Below are 18,349 nucleotides of genomic sequence, written 5' to 3' on the forward strand. Positions count from 1 at the left end.
GTTATAAATATGTAATTCATTAAGTTGGCCGCTGGTGTGATATACACAACAATGCATAGACTAAATAAGGTACAGTCTCCACTTCATTTGTATTTTAAATACAGGTAATTTGCATTACATATAATAAAGTATGTTTAGGGTGAATTTGTTTGCATCTGGCCGCTTCGTGTCGAATTCCTACAGGTCTACACAGTCAATGCAGTTTTGAAAAGGAACCCAAAACTCAGTCATATCATGATGCACTGTGGCACTGTGGGTCAGTCAGTACTGGCAAAGGGGCACGTTTAAAACTGGCAGCAAGGCAGCATGTAGATGTCAACTAAGATTGTTATAATTACATTACTGTTTCAAGTCTAGAATTATGTCACTTCACCATAAAAGTATCTTAAAAGCATGTCATTACAATACATTGCATTATTCACTTAAATGAGTAAGAAAGTACACATGATGGAGATGAAAGGGCAATTGAACAAAAAGAGGAATTAAAGAAATAATTGAGGATGCTTCCTGTAGCTGTCGAAAAGATCAGGAGGATTTTTTTTCTTCAAGCTCTGAGGATTCAGCTGCCTAGACTGCAGGAATATGTCCATATGTGACCTTTGGCCTTTGAGTCCTGTCTCATACGAATACGGCATGCTTATGGGGGGGGGAGAGAGAATCCCTCCTTTAAATTAAACATAAACATCTGAAACGACCCAATTACATAGCTAGCCCCCGCAGGTTCACAAACTGTCAGTCAGTCCATAAAGTGCACTCTCCATCCTGCAGCACAGCTTGGACGTCAAAGAAAATGGAAGAAAAAGGGTGGTGTTTGTGAGAGAGGGTGACTCGGGATCCTCTGAATGACTAAGTCCTTCCCCTCCGTTCGTAGCGACTGTGAAGTACACCAGTTCGGCGTCTTGGGGCTTCACGTTAATAAACGTAGCCCTCGCTGTACGGGTGTGGCGGGTTGCAGTAGGGCCCCGCCTCCTGCACGTAGGCCATGTTCTCGTCAAAGTGTGACAGCGGCACTGTGTCCTCCTCGTTGATCTGCCGCTCCATGTCCGTCTTCAGCACTGGCCGCTGATTGTCAGGGAAGGCCATGGAGAACAGAGCCTCGGGGTCGCACACAAATTTGTACACGTATCTCTCCCCTGCCACCTGGAGATAAGATAAGATAAGATTAGATAAGATGAGATGAACTTTATTGTTCCCAAAGGGACAGTGGTCAGAGCCCATGGTTGACTATGGAGAAGAAGGTATTACAGCTAATCAAACGTGGAACCATCGTCATATGTCTCTTGTCAGGGTGCAGCCTTAGGCCTCTTTTACCTTCTGCATAATGCCTTTTTCGTAGTAATAGCGTAACGATCGGCTGAGTTTGTCGTAGTTCATAGCAGGTCGATTCTTCTGGATTCCCCATCGACGTGCAACCTTTGTCACACACATCCACAAACAGACAGACACACATAAACAAAGGGGAAATGGTTATGGTGAAATGAATAGAAACCAGAATGTCATAGAAAGATCACATTGTACAGATTAGTGGCTTCAGTCTTGTAACATATTCCCTGTGCATAATAAGAGGTGAGAACATAACACGCCCCCTGTTGCACAACTTCCCGGTAAAAATGCAATGACGTTGTCTTAATGTCAGAGCTTACTAATCCATATTTCCTAATAACAGCAATTAGAGTGGAACCAGACTCCACACCCCTTGACAGGGATGTGTTCATTAGGAACTTGTCACCCACCCAGTGGAGCAGGCAGCAGATGTTACAGCACCTGTCTACCAGACCACACAACCTCCCCATCCTCCATTCTAAAGCCCTACTCCTACTCTCTCTGTATACCACTCTCTCTCTCTCTCTCTCTCTCTCTCTGTCTCTCTCTCTCTCTCTCTCTCTCTCTCTCTTTCTAACCCTGTATCTCTCTGTCCCTCTCTGCCCAGACCCAACACTAAAAACGTTGCACCCCCTTTCATGTCCTCATGCTCATTCATGTGTTACACCTGCCCGGGCCAAAGGCAGAATTTACGGCCACCCAAAGCCCAAAGTTAGCGCGTTTGGTCACCTGATGGTATGAATGCCCCCCTGTTCGCTGCAGCTGGCTGGTCCCACTGAGTTGGGCCATGTGGACCGATGCCATGTTACCCCCCCAACACACACATACACACACACTCCTCTAACCATTACCCTACCAACACACCAGACACTGACTGTGCCTCTCTGTCTGCGATGTGAGCGCACAAACCCAGACCTGTTCCATTTCAAAGGGCAGAACCGTCAACACCGTTTATATTTTTAGGAACAGGTTCATTGAAACGTTTAGTAGGCCACTCTCCGGTTGACAGTTTTTTGATTTGATCAGATTTCATACTTTTAGCACGTGGTGAGGCAATAAAAAAGGAACGTCTGTACGGTACATTCCCTCGTTCAAAACGTTTCCTAACACATTATTCTGACCGTTTGAAGAACAGATTTCACCTCAAACTCACTTCAATGATCAGAATAATCTGGTCACTGTTGCTTGAAGGGACTAAGATACTCCATGTGGAATATGATGAGACAGACATGCTCTCACCTCCTCTGGCTCGATGAGTTTGAACTCCATGCCCCGGCCTGTCCAGGCGATAAAGTGAGAGTTGGACTGGTCGTCCAGGAGAGCCACCAGGAACTGCCAGAGCTGCAGTGAGCCTCGGCGCTGGTAGGTTGGACCTTCACGGTACAGACCTGACTCCTGCTTTATGTCACCTAGAGGGGGGGTGGAGGGACAGGGGGAATGGAGGGAGGAGGAGGATGGAGGGAGGGAGGGGAGAGAGGAGCTTGTTATTTCACGTTTCAATGAATATCTTTGATTGAAATTACAAGTGAAAGCAGCCGTTTATGTGTCGACTCTTGGACATCTCACCTTCGACCTTTTCGGGGACCACGCAGGTGTCGTCGTAGAAATGTCTTGCGACTTTATCGAACATGCAGCCTGAGAGACGAAACAGTGTTGAGAAATCACGTTAGGAAAACGGCAACTTGGACGGGATGAATAACCCAACCAACATGCATGTCTCCAAGCGTCATCCCTCACCTTCAGTCCTGCTGCTGTGAGCCAGATAGCCGTCTTGCCTCAGGTAGACAGAATGGCAGCTAGGCACTTCTGCTGGAGACAGGGAAGAATGGGTGTTAGAAGCCCTTAAGGGAGCATTAGGACAGTATCAGCTATCTGAGAGCAGTCAGTTACTGCCCACTCACTGCACCACTGCCCCTGATTAAAGAACATGTCTTCTAGCATGACACTGGAGCTCAGCCAACACTAAGCACACAATATGACACTAGTCCTGAACAGTGCAGTGTCGTAGTCTAGGCTAAGCTCAAGATAACCTATTAGCAGCATTGGAGTAAATGTAGCATAAAATGTTGGGCATGTTTTCGGCTTGTTCTGTTTCTTCAGCAGTGAAGCATGATGGCTGTGATGGCTTTGTTTCACTGACTGCAACTTCACTGGTACCATTTACAACAGTATAATATTATACTGTATATGTCTGGCCCTCCTACCACATTACAGCTGCTGGGTACAATCAAAGGGCCGAAACAGTTACAAAGTGAATGGTCAATAAAATGACTAACCCCGTTCATTTAGGGCCATCAACATTTCTCTGAACTTCATCAAAATAATGGCCTTGTAGAGGAAATTACTGCTAATGAAATTACCAGGCTCCCCTCCCATCCTCTCCACGGGCCTGGTCTAGTAAACAAGCTGCAGAATGACTGCTAATAAATTCGCCTAAATGGTCAATCTGGGATATAAAACATGCTGGAAAAGGGCTCCCTCTGTTCATCCACGCCATCGAGATACTTGGGAAACCTGCGTAAATGTTTGCAGGGTAGTGTTCATTAGGCACCAAACTGAAGACAACAGACTGAAATAAACCTGTGTAGCTCAGTTGGTAGAGCATGGTGCTTTGCAACACCACGGCTGTGGGTTCCACTCCACGGGGGAACGGTATGAAAATGTATGCACTCACTACTGTCAGTCATTCTGGATAAGAGAGTCTGCTGAATAGCTCAGATGTAAATAGTGAGGACTACCTGGATATAGAAACATTTGTTTTCTGTTGCAAATGTTTTCTGTACGCACTCTCTTATGAACATGTCCCTGTTGAAAAGGGCTCATGTTACAGAGAGAAGGCCAACTCAAAGGGAGCTCAGTGCTGTTTATATTGAAATCTTTCTCTGCATGAGGCAGCAGAGTGGACGCCACATTCCACCCTGACTGGGCACACTATTACACCACTCCACAGTAATCTCTCCTTGGCTCTAGCTTATGAATGAAGCCAGCAGGATTAGAACACCCCACCACCCCTTCTGCGGGGGCGGACTGTGACCAGGCACAGACATTAGAGCACCACAGGAAATGGAGCCCGGCACAGACACCCAAACCAGAAACCCCTGCGCTAATAATGGGTTAATCCAATCAACAGGCCCATTCCTCAAATGACAACTATCTGGTCTGATTAAAAAGAGGGTGGTTTGATGCTGTGGTGGGTCCAAATGCTCAAGTATTTGGTTATATTATTGAGTGAAAAGTGTGTTCTTGGCCGAATTTGTCATATTTCTCTAATGATGTACACTAAAATATAAATATACAGTAGGCTACATTTTTCTATAGCTCTAACCAAGGTTATACGGTCGTAAAGGTGGGGAGAGGTCTGTCCGTAATAAAGAGATGCTTTTTTGACACCACACTCCACAAAGCAAGACCTGCAGGCTGTATGTATAGATACGTAGGCTATGTGTGACGTTTTTAAAGGTATGTAGTTCTGTCCTTGATCAGTTCTTGTCTATTAATATTCTGTATTATCTCATGTTTCTTGTTCTGTGTTGGACCCCAGGAAGAGGAGCTGCTGCTTTCGCAACAGCTAATGGGGATCCTACTAAAACACCAAAGACTAAATAAGATAATGACACCACAATATTAAATACAACACATTTTACTGCATCTCTATTACCACCACCTCCTCCCCCCAAAAAGAAGAGGACAACTAACACACCCACTCACCTGAGTCATAGGTGAAATCCCTGGGCTCCTGTTTGATCATCATGGAGGGGGGGTACGTGGGGGGAATGGGCGCCCCTACCATGGCAGGGTGCTCAAACAAGGGGTCGGGGTACTCCTGCTTGAAGCCTTGTGGGGGGAACAGGATGTTGGGCTCAGACATCTGTCTGTGGTACATGGGCCTTCCGTCCCGAGACATCGACGGTGGGGAGGGGAACGAGTGGCAGGGCTCCGACAGCTGACGTCGAAATCTGAAAAGGCAAGAAAATGACATTTTCACAAATTCTCATGATAACCGATTGAGACAGATGGACTGACATCAATACACATTTTATACCTAAAACTTGACAATTTATACAACCTGTTGTGTATAATTAGAATGGTAAATCTAGATTCTGGTAAGCTGTACTGAATGTACTATAATGATCAAATAAACTTAAAATGTGCACTTGAAACTATGTCGATAATGTTTTGTTAGTGTCATTTTAAAGATGATGTAGTGGTAGCCCACAGTATACAGTAGCTGTGTAGTACAGTACCTGTGGTCCATGGAGTAAGTGCTGTCCGGGAGGGGCTGGGAGGGCTGGAGGTGGGGGTACGTCCTGTCTGGTTTGGGGATGGGGATGGCCGTGGGGGAGCCATTACGAAGGGGGGACACGGGGTTGCTGCAGGGGGGTGTCGCTGGGCTGGAGGGCTTCATGCCTGTGGGGTGTTTGTGCTGCTGGTAGGCACTGAGAGACACACGGGGTGGAGGGATCAGTCTGTTGTTGTTTTTTACATTATGTCGACACATGCCATTTGACAGAAGCCATTGTAGTGTGGCCTAGTATTTGAACGCTATCCTTTTCCATATCCAATCGTCTTTTATGTTATAGTTATTGTCAAAATGACAGTTTAAAAACTTTTCGGGCGAAATTTTGAACTTGAATTTTGACCCATTTTCCTTCTTTAAGAATATATATATATTTTAGCGTATGTTCAGGGTTTAAAATACTTTGGTGTTTCCTCTTCTAGAATACATCTTCGTGATGACCCTTGACGTACACGGCACTGTAATATCGCAAGCATATGCCACAATGCCATATATCACAAGTCAAATCAATTAAAGATTTGATGTAACTAGGCAATTATTGTGCCATAGGCATTTTGGTTCATTTGAAAAAACACCTTAGGTAGACAGTATATTATCCTAGATCTATTCCCCAAGTCAAGCGCATCCCACTTGAAACATTTAGCACAGCACCTGGCCTTTTGTTTCATAGGGAATGGCTGCGATTCCAATGTCTTGAATTCTCAAAATGGAAGGAAGTAATACAACTTTGAAAACAGGGTGGGAAGCCAGAAGTACTGTAGTTTATCAAGCAATCATAATGAAGCAGTCATTATCCATCTAACAGCGTGGCGATATATTGGACAACCTGTGGAGATGAAAAAAAGACTGTACAAAATGTGATTCATTTTCATTTTCATCAAACCAGATTTACCTGCAGAATCCTTGTGAGATTTCACTACAGGTAAAATAAATACTACTTCAATATCCCACAGGATATTTTCCAAACCACCAAAACCTATAATGTTCATTTTTGTGTGTTAGTCTATCTCTTTGTGTGCAATCTAGCTCTGTTGGTTCCAGATAGGGGAAAGTGGAACCTCATGTGATGTCATACTGGCTGATGCAGAGAGCTCGGATGTTTTCAACCTGTTAATACTTATTTTATCAAGCTGAGGCTGGTGCTGTAGCTTACCTACCTGATGTTGTACAGGCACTTCTCCCCATAGTGGAGTTTGAAGGGCGTCTCCTGGCTACAGTTGGAGCCCAGCTCGGAGCAGGGGCTGTGGGGCTCCTTCTTGATCTTCAGCTGCAGTCCGTGGAATGCCACTATGACATGCATGTGTGAGAGGGAGGGCAGGAGGGAGGATGGAGAGGAGACATTAGATTGGTGACGTTGAAACATTTATTCAGTAACTAATTCATTATTTATCAGTACTCTACATGTCCAAATGTACAATAGTCATATAGTCCCCATGAAAAGTAAACCTATTTTAAAGGCCCTTCCACCACATACAAAATCCTTATTCAACACTTGGGTAATAGGTATACATGTCCAGTACTTCATCTTACTCCACTGCTATCCCTAAGGACAGGGAATATCTATGCAGACTATTTCTATTTCTAAGTCCAGAATCCCAGTCTTCATCACTCACTGTAACTCACTTCTCGCAGTTACACAATGGGAGTCTCTTCCTTCCTGAAATATGACAATCTCAAAGCAGGGCTAGACACCACTAAATCCCTATCACGTTTCAGCTAACTGCCAATACTGTCCAGACAACACTAACAAGGCCCATTGATCTGAACCCACTCTCTGTACCTATGCCCAGTTTCCCACAGTGGCCTGTGCATTTAAGAAGCTGTTAAGAGCCAAATCAGTCCTGATTAACATCCCATCATCTTGAGTCATGATCAACACTAATTCAATTGGCCACGGTGATGAAAACCAAGTCACTCAGGATCAAGTCAGTCCCGGGTACCTGGAGAGCTAGCGTGTCACCGCTAATAAACACACGTAGGCTACGTACGTGCGCGAACATGCACACGCTGTTGCACCAGGCACATGCACAACTACTGAGGAGAGTATAAACCCAAAGTGCTTTACTTATGCAGAGAATATGGCACAATCATTTCCTCGTTACCGTTGACAGGAAGTGGTTTGTCAATCTTCATGTTAAAATACGCATCCGACCCACTGTGACGTCAAAACAAAGTAGATACCGATCATGAATGGAAGTGAAAATCAATCAAACTAAACAAAGCACTAAAAATGCTTGTCTTTTCTCTGGTTATTTAGGGTTATTTAGGGCTACCATGCTCAACTGTCTACCTGGGGGATTGCCGGGCCAGTGTATGTTTTTCTAGAATGGGCCTTAGAAAACAAGCCCTTTCCAGAGCTGATGACTGAGGAAGTAGTTTAGGGGTTGAGGAGCTGAGAGAAGCGGATGTTTTGAGTTTCTCACTGCTGACTGACAGCTTGGCCTGTGTGACAGTGTCACAGTCTCTCTGTGTGGAGGAGTCGATCTGTCAACACCTCATCTGACGCCTGTGTCCCAGGGGACTGATGCACGAGGCACGTTGGGGCAAAGCACAGGGGATGTTCACAGGTCTCGCTGGCCTTGGTGGGGCGCGACCTTTACGGGTCATCGATCGGTGGTCAAAGTGGTACCTCCTGAGGGGAGACCTTTGACGGGGTCGAACGGCGTCACAGGCACAGAGGCTGCAGCCTTATCTGGCTAATTAAAAGCTTATGGCAAGAGGTACAATAAGTAACAGAGACGTATTGTTTACTGTTTTGTGATGTACATGTATTTATTAGTGGACATACACTGAATAAAAATATAAACGCAGCATGTGAAGTGGTGGCCCCATGTTTCATGAGCTGAAATGAAGAATCCCAGACAACACAAAAAGCTTATTTTTCTCCAATGTTGTTTACATCCCTGGTTAGTGACCATTTCCCCTTTGCCAAGATAATCCATCCACCTGACAAGTGTGGCATATCAAGAAGCTGATTAAACAGCATGATCATTACACAAGTCCACCTTGTGCTGGGGGCAATAAAAGGCCACTTTAAAAAGTGCAGTTTTGTCACGCAACACAATGCCTCAGATATCTCAAGTTTTGAGGGAGCATGCAATTGGCATGCTGACTGCAGGAATGTCCACCAGAGAGAATTTAATGTTCATTTATCTACCATAAGCTTCCTTCAACATTGTTTTAGAGAATTTGACGTCCAACCGGCCTCACAACCGCAGACCACGTGTAACCACGCCAGCCCAGGACCTCATATCCGGCTTCTTCACCTGTGGGATCGTCTGAGGGGGGTGGGGTTGGGGGTGCTGAGGAGTATTTATATCTTTAATAAAGCCCTTTTGTGGGGAAAAACTCATTCTTATTGGCTGGGCCTGGCTCCCCAGTGGGTGGGCCTGGTATGCCCCCCAAGGCTGACCCATGGCTGCATCCCTGCCCAGTCATGTGAAATCCATAGATTAGGCCCTAATGTATTTATTTCAGGTGACTGATTTCCTTATATGAACTGTAACTCAGTAAAATATTTTATTGTTGCATGTTGCATTTTTATTTTTGTTCAGTATAATTATGGTTTATGAAATTATGTATTTGTCCTACAACACAGTAAGTTAATATGCACATGAACTGAATGAACTACAATGTTAAGAACAGCTCATGCGCTCTAAGAGAGGCACCTAAAATAGAGATGGAAATGTCACAATAGATTTATCAGTGGGGTGCCAAGGTACACCAATCAATATGGAAGACATCACCTGTAATGAGAACAGATAAACCTTTTTAGAATGTCAGGTCCATCAATGTTAAATTGCTGTGAGTATCTACAGATTGATTTATCTAAATGACTGTGCATTTTAAGAACAAGCATTTCTGACAGTTATTTACATCATTTTGAATGGTTTCATTTGAATTTCTCAAATATTCTGTCAACTTCTTTGGCTGGTTTTCTGTACAAAATGAACATGTGTTATGCTTGCCCACATTAATTGCATTTTAGTATTTTGATAAATTACTATTGTTTGTTTGGCCCTATTCCTTATTTAGATACCAAACCGTACATTTGATTCAAAACAACTTTTTGATCATTGATTTTTATAAATCCAGATTTGAGTGTATTTGCATTTTGTCTGACTTTACGCTTTGCAGTGCACACAATCTCTTTCATTTATTATTTTGGTTCCCTTATTTAAATCATATCTGAAATACCTCCCAACCAGCTATGCCGTTCACAGTGAATTTTCTCAATACAGCCACTATATTAGCTGCAAGCTAAGAAATGTCATTTTGGTGCCAATCATTCCTAATTACCACAAAACCCCCTTGAGGGCAACAGTTGTGTGCATTGGGTTACAAACTGTGTATTTTGGCATTTACAGTGAAGTCTACTTTTGGCAGATATTTCTCCAGTCCATTCATAAAATATCAGTCTTTTGGCAACAGGGGGAAAAAACATCAATTTTCACACAGTGTAAGTGCTTGCCATTACTGTTAATGTTAGTAGCTCCTATCCGCTGATTACATGTGGTCTCATTTTACACCATCTACAGTACTTCTTCATACCCTGCTAAGTTATGCTAATGAGAGCTTGGAAACCACTAAATTTGAAGGTAATAGACAAAGAACATGTCTCCTCCATGTGCAAAGCCTTAAGATTCAATGTCTGGAAGTTTCCCCTTCAAATGTGATGTTAAGTATGGTTGATGGACATGGGAAAATTGACCACAGGTGAGGTGATAAAGTGAGGACGTGAATGCTTCTCTATGAAGCGCAAAAAAACCCATGTCAAAAATATCTGCAGTGATCCGTTTCCATGTTTCCACCTGTTCTCTATGTCTATTTTCTCATACCGTACGAATGAATTGACTGTACATGTCATACACCTCGTTTTACCTCTATTGACCTCTAAACAATCCCACCATCCTCTCTCACTCTCTCCTTGGTGAAACCCATATTGGAGTCCTGCAGGCTGGGACGCCTGCTCGAGAGCCCAACCACAGTGCCCTCGCCCTCCCACCCACCATCTGTTTCTGCCTCTCCAGTCTGCTCCAGCATGCCAACAGGACGTTTCCTATGGTCAGCAGTCCCCTACTACAATGGACACGATGGGCCCTGGATGGCTTTGAAGGACATGGGGACCTTAAGACCTTATGGATGTTACTGTGCAACCATTTTGGATCCTATAGTGGATATGTACCATACTGTACGTCTATTGAGCTCAGAGAAACTGGTAAGAGGTTCCTCAAAGGCAAACAGTTTCTTGAGACAAATGTAGAAATACAAGTATTGAAATGAATCAAATATTCTGAGGTGAATATCTAACATGTGAGCGATAAAGGGGGGTAATGGTCATTACAGACACAGTTTCCTGCTTTCTCACTGTTGCACAGGCCTTTTGGCTCATCTAAAAGACATGTGCTAGCACTGGATCCCACTGAGCTCCACTCACTCCACTTCTGTCTCCACGTTGGCTGATTTCCTTCATAACCCCACTGTGCCAACAACAGCCTCGTCTCCACTCACTTTAAATGCTCATTGTACTGTGCCACCAAGTGCATTATTGTATAGTGCATTTATGTCAAGACATTTTGGATTTCTTCCAGTATAACCGCCACAACAAATGCTGACAGTTACAGAGGATAAAATACTGTTGGAAAATATTGAGTTTGAGATTATTATTATATATACATAAAAAACACTATCTGATTATTATCACTCATTGCAAATGACTCAAAATATTTTGATACATTTCCTACATAAATAAACCCCAGTGCTATAATATCATAGCTCCCTCTTCCACCCCCTCTCTTTTACCCTCTCTTCCACCCCCTCTCTTCTACCCTCTCTTCCACCCCCTCTCTTCTGCACCTGTCTGCCAACCTGCAAGACAAGCTCTCCGGAGACCACATGTGAGAGTGAAGGTGGGGGTACTGAGAGACATGGAAAAACACACACACACTCACACACAAACACATAGACTCACACATACATACACAAATACAATAACATTGTGGCATCATATACTCACAGTTTTCAGTCTGGTAGTCTGGGACAAACTGCTCGTCATTGTCGGGAACTTGAGCTAGAGAAAGAAGCAGAGAGGAAAGGAAAAAGTGATTTTCATGCCGATGGACGACACCAGACTCACGATATCCAGTCTAACCCTCTCAATCATTTATTTGGGCAAAAAGCCTCTAAAGAAATCCCTTTATGGACATGTATCAATTAATGAACAAAGCAATGTAAATGCAGAATCCTATGTTTATCCAAGTTATAATGCACCAACGGACAAATAGAATGCAAATGGAGCAGCTAAAAGCTAAAATAACAGTCTCTAGGGAGAACGAATGTATTGCTCTTCCCCTCTTTCTCTTGATTGCATATGTCCTGAGGTTGTCTGGTCCGTTTTTAGATGATGCTGTAGCTTCAGGAGTTTGCTATCTCCACGCCGATAGCAATAACACCCATTGTTAACAGTAGCTAATTGGGTTCTTCCCCACTGCTGAATCCACCTGTACCTGCCGAGTCAGCTCTGCTCCAATCCAGAGTGTTTCACCTATCATTCACACTCCTGTGCTTTCGGCTAATGCTAAGACAATGAAGGCTCTGCACAGGGTCCAATTAGACATGTACATATTTATATCACACACATTTGCACTTTTTAGGTCCCTGAAGTTTGACGAGTTTGGAGAATTGTGGCAAACGGCAATATGAGAGATTTTTAAATGTGTCATTAGCACGTCTATTTTTACGCACAAAGAGGTGGATTCTCATTATCACTGAATCAGTATCGTGTCGAGGCAGGTCTGTATCAGATGATCATGTTTTGTATTTTCACTTTTCAAAATGAGAGAAAAGGAACGATCCAACAAAATAGAAAAAGGAAAAACCTATTTTCTCACAATATGTGTGGTGGAAAAACATGTGAAAAACGATTAGGTCAAGCCTTGTGTGAACTAATGTTCACTGTAAAACAAGTGTCAATACAGTAGATTGTTCTGATACACACTAGGAAAGATGAATTATATTGTATGGTGCAATACTGTAAAGATCAACATAACAGAAACTGAAGTATAATTGTAAAACCCTGTGCACCTGCTGACTTCAATTCTTTGTGCCAGCCAAGCCCCCTCTTGCAGTGGGATTGTGGTGTGCACTGTGATTTCTGCATCAAGATGGCCATTGTAAGAACTACAAAGCACCTTTTCGTGCAAAATAATGTCATACCTTGCCACTACAAATAATTACAGACCAGAACTTTCTCTCAATTCAAAATACTGGCTCCACCACAAAACCATGACTGGAAAACATTCACCCAGTGCAAGCCTGACCACTCAAAGAAAAGGAAACAATGTCTCCACCACAACCGTGTACAACTTCTTTCTACCTCAAGTTCGCTAGCACTGTGTAACACACGCGCACTGCAGGCATCACAAAGTCGCAAGGTTCAAAGCGAGAGGGGAAGAAGGATGGCGACAGACAGGCGGAAACGAAAGGAGAGGGGGAGAAAGTGATGTTGAAGCCGGATGCATGAGTCACCGGACCCAGTCTGTGAATGGGCCAGCTGATCCCTGCAACAATTCCCGGGGAGAGCACCAAAATTAGAACTCTGCCGCCATTCACAAAAAAGAGAGAGAGAAAGAAAGAGAGAGAGAGAGAGAGAGAAAAGAAGAGAGAAAAGAAAAACAGCCAAGCCCCATACACAGGCTCTGAGTAGTAGTGGCACATCCTTTGTCTTTTCCTCAGCCCATTCTTTTCATCCCAGCCCAACACCATCAGGCTCCTGTACCTACAAGTACTGTGTGTCTGATGGTGTTAGGTTTCAAACAAATCTAGCTAGCGCGCCAACAACAGGGCTGAGATGAAAAGAACGGGTTGAGGAAAAGATTTACTGTCTCCTTTTAAAAGTTTGAATTCAATAGACCAGACTGCATCAGCTATCATTTTCACATTTGTGTCAACATTTTATTTTAAAAAATTACAGTATTCTAAAATTGTGGCAACCTCACTGAATAGATTTCAACGTGAAATTGATACTTGAAGAACTCCCAAAAAGAAAGAGAAAAATAGCCCTGGCCAAAATGGCCAGGTTAAGAACCCTTCAACCTCTCGGTTTGTGATGTCAGAAATTCAGTCTGTCACCCATAATTCTTCCTCTTATTTCCAGTTACCTGAATGAATAAATCTTTGAAATAGGTAGCTAGGTATTCCTTTTTATCTTAATGGACAGGAAGTCATTTATTAAATCTACTTCAATCTTGAAACGTACATCACATTGATCCATGACATGCAGAACTGTACTCCTTACAGTAATATCTATATCAGGAACCAAGGCCTTTTTCCCCCCACTTAAATACTAAAATATTAAAACGACATCTTATTCTTTTACAAGCCCTGCGGTATATACTTCATAATCTAACTGGCAGAGAGTAGCTGGTAAAGTATTCCAATATCTATTTCAAAGCATACTTTTCATTTTTAAAACCCCTAAATTACACTGCAAGCATTTTTAAATGTATTAAAGAATAGATGAATCTCATCAATGATTAAGTTGCCTATCCACCTGTGCAAAGCAGGGAGAAATATTTTTCTAGCTCTTTGGAAAATGTAATAAGATAACCTTAAAAAACTTACCAGAAAAACATCACAGTTGATAGAGTATGATAAAAATGTATATTACTGGTTAAGGATCTACACTTTAGACCTTAACATTACGACTAGAATCATCTGCCAGTAGAGACTAAGGCCTACTGCATAAAGAAACAGGTTGTCTAGTTCAATACTAACATAGCGCAACAGTAGAGCTGAAGAAAATATCTAAACAATTTACCATAAGTACACATTTTTCTAGATTAATTTCAAATATGTGGTCTGAATATAAATCATCAACCTCAATCATAAACCTCAATTCCTCTCAAAGCTTGAGAGACCAACAAAGAACAAAAGCCCTGACACTGACATAGATTGAACAACAAAAGAATGATGTCATTATTGATACCAAATGTAATCTAATTCTAATCCAAACGAAATTTGTTTTAAATAGTTAGCTGACACAAGATGTTGGCATGTTTTTGTCTTTCATAATGCAGTCCACAAATGCAGTGCATTTAAGGAGAAAAGTAAATATGCAGTGCATTGGGGCGGCAGGTAGCCTACTGGTTAGAGCATTGGGCCAGTAACCGAAAGGTTGCTGGATCGAATCCCTGAGCTGACAAGGTAAAAATGTGTCATTCTGCCCCTGAACAAGACAGTTAACCCACTGTTCCTAGGCTGTCATTGTAAATAAGAATTTGTTCTTAACTGACCTGCCTAGTTAAATAAAGGATACTTTATTTTTTTGAGAAAGATGTCCCACATACAGAGATAAACTTAGTTATATTTTGTGTAGAAAGGGAACACATGGTGCATTTACAATACGAGATAAGATGATGGGACCACATTATACAGCACATAATGTTGTGGGCTTGTTTTGGTCCCTAAGCAAGCGGCAAGTACAAACTTCAAGATTTGTCATGCATGCATACAATCATATTGACATGGGAAATTAAAATGATTAAAAAGTAATGTAGAGGACTTTTATAGAAGCTACAAAGAACTCACACGTTGAATCCACATCCTACTTCATATTTACACCACTATTTACTCAGAGTCAGAAACTTTGTGATTTCCTGTTTTAAAACCTAATGCCAATAACATAGATTGGACATACTGCATATTATAATTTATAGGTCACTCTAAATGTAATCAAAGCAATATTAACATCCAGAAATGTAGCAACAAAAGTTTTAAAGAATAAAAGGCCATGTTTTTCTGTTAATGCATATTGCAGCTTATTAGCAATCAATTGAAAGGAAGAAACATTGCAAACTAATGCAAATGTCCCATGCAAAGAAAAGCATTTTCAATATGTAAATGATATTCAAGAGAAGAAGATCAAATGTAGATACAAACGACAGACTAATACGTTTACAGACTTAGACATGCACAGACATATGAAACATGCAGCTTACGGAAATGGTGCAGGCACAATATGATCAATATTGTTTACTAACCAAAACTTCTGTGCTGCAAACAGGGCGGAAAGAAGACACCCGCGCTTAAATCCTGAAGCATCACGTCTGAGTTATACCACACAGAGCAAGTCTTGCCATTAGAAAAAAAATATTAAATAAACAAAAACAAAAAAAATGAACTCTCAACAAAAAAACAAGTAAATCCGTTATTTTTCTTCCAAAAGAAAGATAAAGAAACGGAGAAGACAGCTGATACTACAGCTATGGAGGATGATTTCTAGAGAGATGCGCTGAGAGGAAAAGAAAGAGGAATGAGTGAGGGAGTGTGAGAGAGAGAGAGAGAGAGAGCGATAGAGAGGAGATGGTAGATGACCGGTGGAGGTGGTGCGGTGGTGGTGGCTCGCGTGCGTTAGCTCTTGCCAAAAGCAGAAGAGACAGTGAGCAGCGGAGAGCTTTCTCCTGGTAATTTGTGATGACACTCTGGGTAGAGCCTCCTCAGTCTCCCTCAAGACCACGCTCATCACAGTCTCTAATGTATGCATGACACACAAGATGCCTCTTCCACACAGGCTTTAATTGGACTGCACGTTAGTAGGAATGGAACTTGGGGCCAATTTTTTTCTACATCTCTACCTTTCCCGATCCCTTTCTCCAATTCTCTTACTATGTCTTTTAAACCAAGTGAGCTTGTTGAGCTTCGACACTACAGTAAATGTGTAAACACTTACCTTCCGTCAGCCAGGTCTCTTGCAGTTGACTGAGGTCCTGGAAGAGTTCTAGGAGAATAAAACAATGGAAGACAATCATGGAGGGGAAGAAAAATCAGGACAAAAAAAGCTTCAGAAACAATTCCCTCCACTATGACAGGCTGATAGGCTTAGAATGCCATTGGAGGCTTGGCCAGATGATTCAGAGGCACGTGTGTAACTAATAACAACTCAATTTGTGTCTGTAGCCACTGACAGATGCTACTCGCAATCTTCACAGGTGAATGTCTTGTAATTGAGATTTTGCTTACGAGTGCAGGTGGCCAAAAACCAATTGAATTTTGCTAAATGTTAAGAAGCCGTGAAATTAACTTTTCCCTCCCCTCTGCTCTACCTACCTTCAGTGTCCAGGGCTAGGTCAGAGTTAATTAATTTTCTTTTTCTGTCATTTGCCGGTCTCTCACTGCAAGTTGTCTTCCCTTGTGGCCTCTAAACGGGAGGAAACAAATCAATGTCTCCCACTGAAGTGATTCTGTTGTGTACTAGCACAGATGACAGTTGAGAGAGCAATAGATGGCCATCAATCACACCTCACACACTTTTAAACTTGCCCCTGTCCCTTTTCTTGGCCTATAACTACAGAGGGAATGCAACACTTCAGTGCTTACTAGTAATAACGTTATTACAATATTTCTTAGAATATATATAACATCATGTATTACACAGTAATAGTTTAAATATTACGCTATCCGTTCATACATCTGCACATGGAGGAGGTGACTGAGCGACCGAGTGACCAGCGTGCAGGTTTTACATCAACTTAATAACACAGTAATGAATAACATTTTCCTGATATCTAAGTGCTGTTTATTTGTTATTTGGTCTCGGGTTATACGTTAAAAAAAAACGTGTCTCTCACTCACATTGGATTTAATATAAGGCACTTGTTGGTCTTGAATCCCATCCATTCTCCAACGCTAATGCTCTACTTTAATTGATAAGCAATTAGCCAGAATTGTCCGCGGAGTGTGCCGTCCGACCACCCTATATCAAGATGGATTGGGGGAAGAATAAAATGAATGGACCGTCTAAACTTGCCGAGGTAGTCGACCTGAAACAGTTTCATTCATAAAGGTACAAACACCTCCGCAGTGAACTTGCACTACGATTATCCCACTACAAAAGTAAATAATTGACATATTAGCTGCATAGCTCTCAATGAGTTGTGTTTACTCACCTTTGTAAAGAGGTAGGCTATGCATAAGGTTGTTTACAAACGGTCCACTTCTAGCTATAGGCTGTGCGCAAGGATGGCGATAAATATTGAGAACCACCACCTAACGTGACCAAAAGCTGTACTAAATAATACTCTAAAGCATGTCGTAAACACAAAATAGAAAATAAAATAATAGGGACACTCACCTAATTAATCTGCGCCGCATTCATTCACGGGTTTCTGTCTGTATTTAGTAAGAAACAAAAGTCAGCGATGTGAAGCCCGCTGCTGAATCTGACGGCTGAAGCCTGCGCACACTCAGCTCTAGTGTTGGTTTGGCGCCGCTTGGCTTCGCCTTCTGGGGCCCCCCGTGGAAAAAGAAGGTGCTCCGTTTCCTATTGGTTGTCAGTCTTTCACTGGATCCGATTTCCACCCTTCAATCAGGCACATTTTTAATCATGTGTGTTTAACTTCTAAAGAGAACAACTTGTGAGGAACAGTGTCACAGCTGTCTGTCTGTCTGTCTGTCTGTCTGTCTGTGTGTTTGTGCTTGCGTGTGCATGTCTGTTTTAAACTTTATCACTTTGCACAATGTTTCTCAAAAATTGGGCTTTTAAAAAGTCACTTATTATACTTTTACTTGATGCCATTGTAGTGTCTTAACACTTAGTACTTATTTATGTAATAAGAAAGACTCTGAATACAAGCAATTGAACTGGAGCTTCACATTTACTCAAACTAGTTAGTACCAGAATAACATAGAACAACAATGCGCATGACCAAGGGTGCTCCATCCTTAAAGGGG

General features: G+C 42.4%; 1 protein-coding gene across 1 annotated transcript; it reads right to left on the reverse strand.

Moving 5' to 3' along the window:
- Nucleotides 1-253: 253 nt before the first annotated feature.
- On the reverse strand, nucleotides 254-17,814 carry LOC139405896 (ETS translocation variant 1-like). The gene is made up of 14 exons (XM_071148339.1): nucleotides 17,751-17,814; nucleotides 17,252-17,372; nucleotides 16,727-16,817; nucleotides 16,350-16,397; nucleotides 15,661-15,726; nucleotides 11,637-11,690; nucleotides 6,778-6,907; nucleotides 5,568-5,759; nucleotides 5,032-5,279; nucleotides 3,061-3,132; nucleotides 2,890-2,958; nucleotides 2,563-2,732; nucleotides 1,312-1,413; nucleotides 254-1,140 (listed from the first exon to the last, which is right to left on the reverse strand). The coding sequence occupies exons 2-14, from the start codon at nucleotides 17,294-17,296 to the stop codon at nucleotides 913-915; spliced, it is 1,515 nt and encodes a 504-aa protein (XP_071004440.1). The 5' UTR covers nucleotides 17,297-17,372; nucleotides 17,751-17,814; the 3' UTR covers nucleotides 254-912.
- Nucleotides 17,815-18,349: the final 535 nt, after the last annotated feature.

This window comes from Oncorhynchus clarkii, chromosome 3, assembly GCF_045791955.1.
Source record: "Oncorhynchus clarkii lewisi isolate Uvic-CL-2024 chromosome 3, UVic_Ocla_1.0, whole genome shotgun sequence".
NCBI classification, from domain to species: Eukaryota; Metazoa; Chordata; class Actinopteri; order Salmoniformes; family Salmonidae; genus Oncorhynchus; species Oncorhynchus clarkii.

What these genes read in the sequence shown, in the direction of transcription:
- LOC139405896 (XM_071148339.1), bottom strand. Translation starts at nt 17,296, where the DNA reads ATGGATGGGATTCAAGACCAACAAGTGCCTTATATTAAATCCAAT. An exon ending in TGCCTTATATTAAATCCAAT is followed by an intron (nt 16,818 to 17,251) that starts GTGAGTGAGAGA and finishes CCTCCCGTTTAG; the next exon opens with AGGCCACAAGGGAAGACAAC. An exon ending in GGATTTCACCTATGACTCAG is followed by an intron (nt 3,133 to 5,031) that starts GTGAGTGGGTGT and finishes CCCTGTCTCCAG; the next exon opens with CAGAAGTGCCTAGCTGCCAT.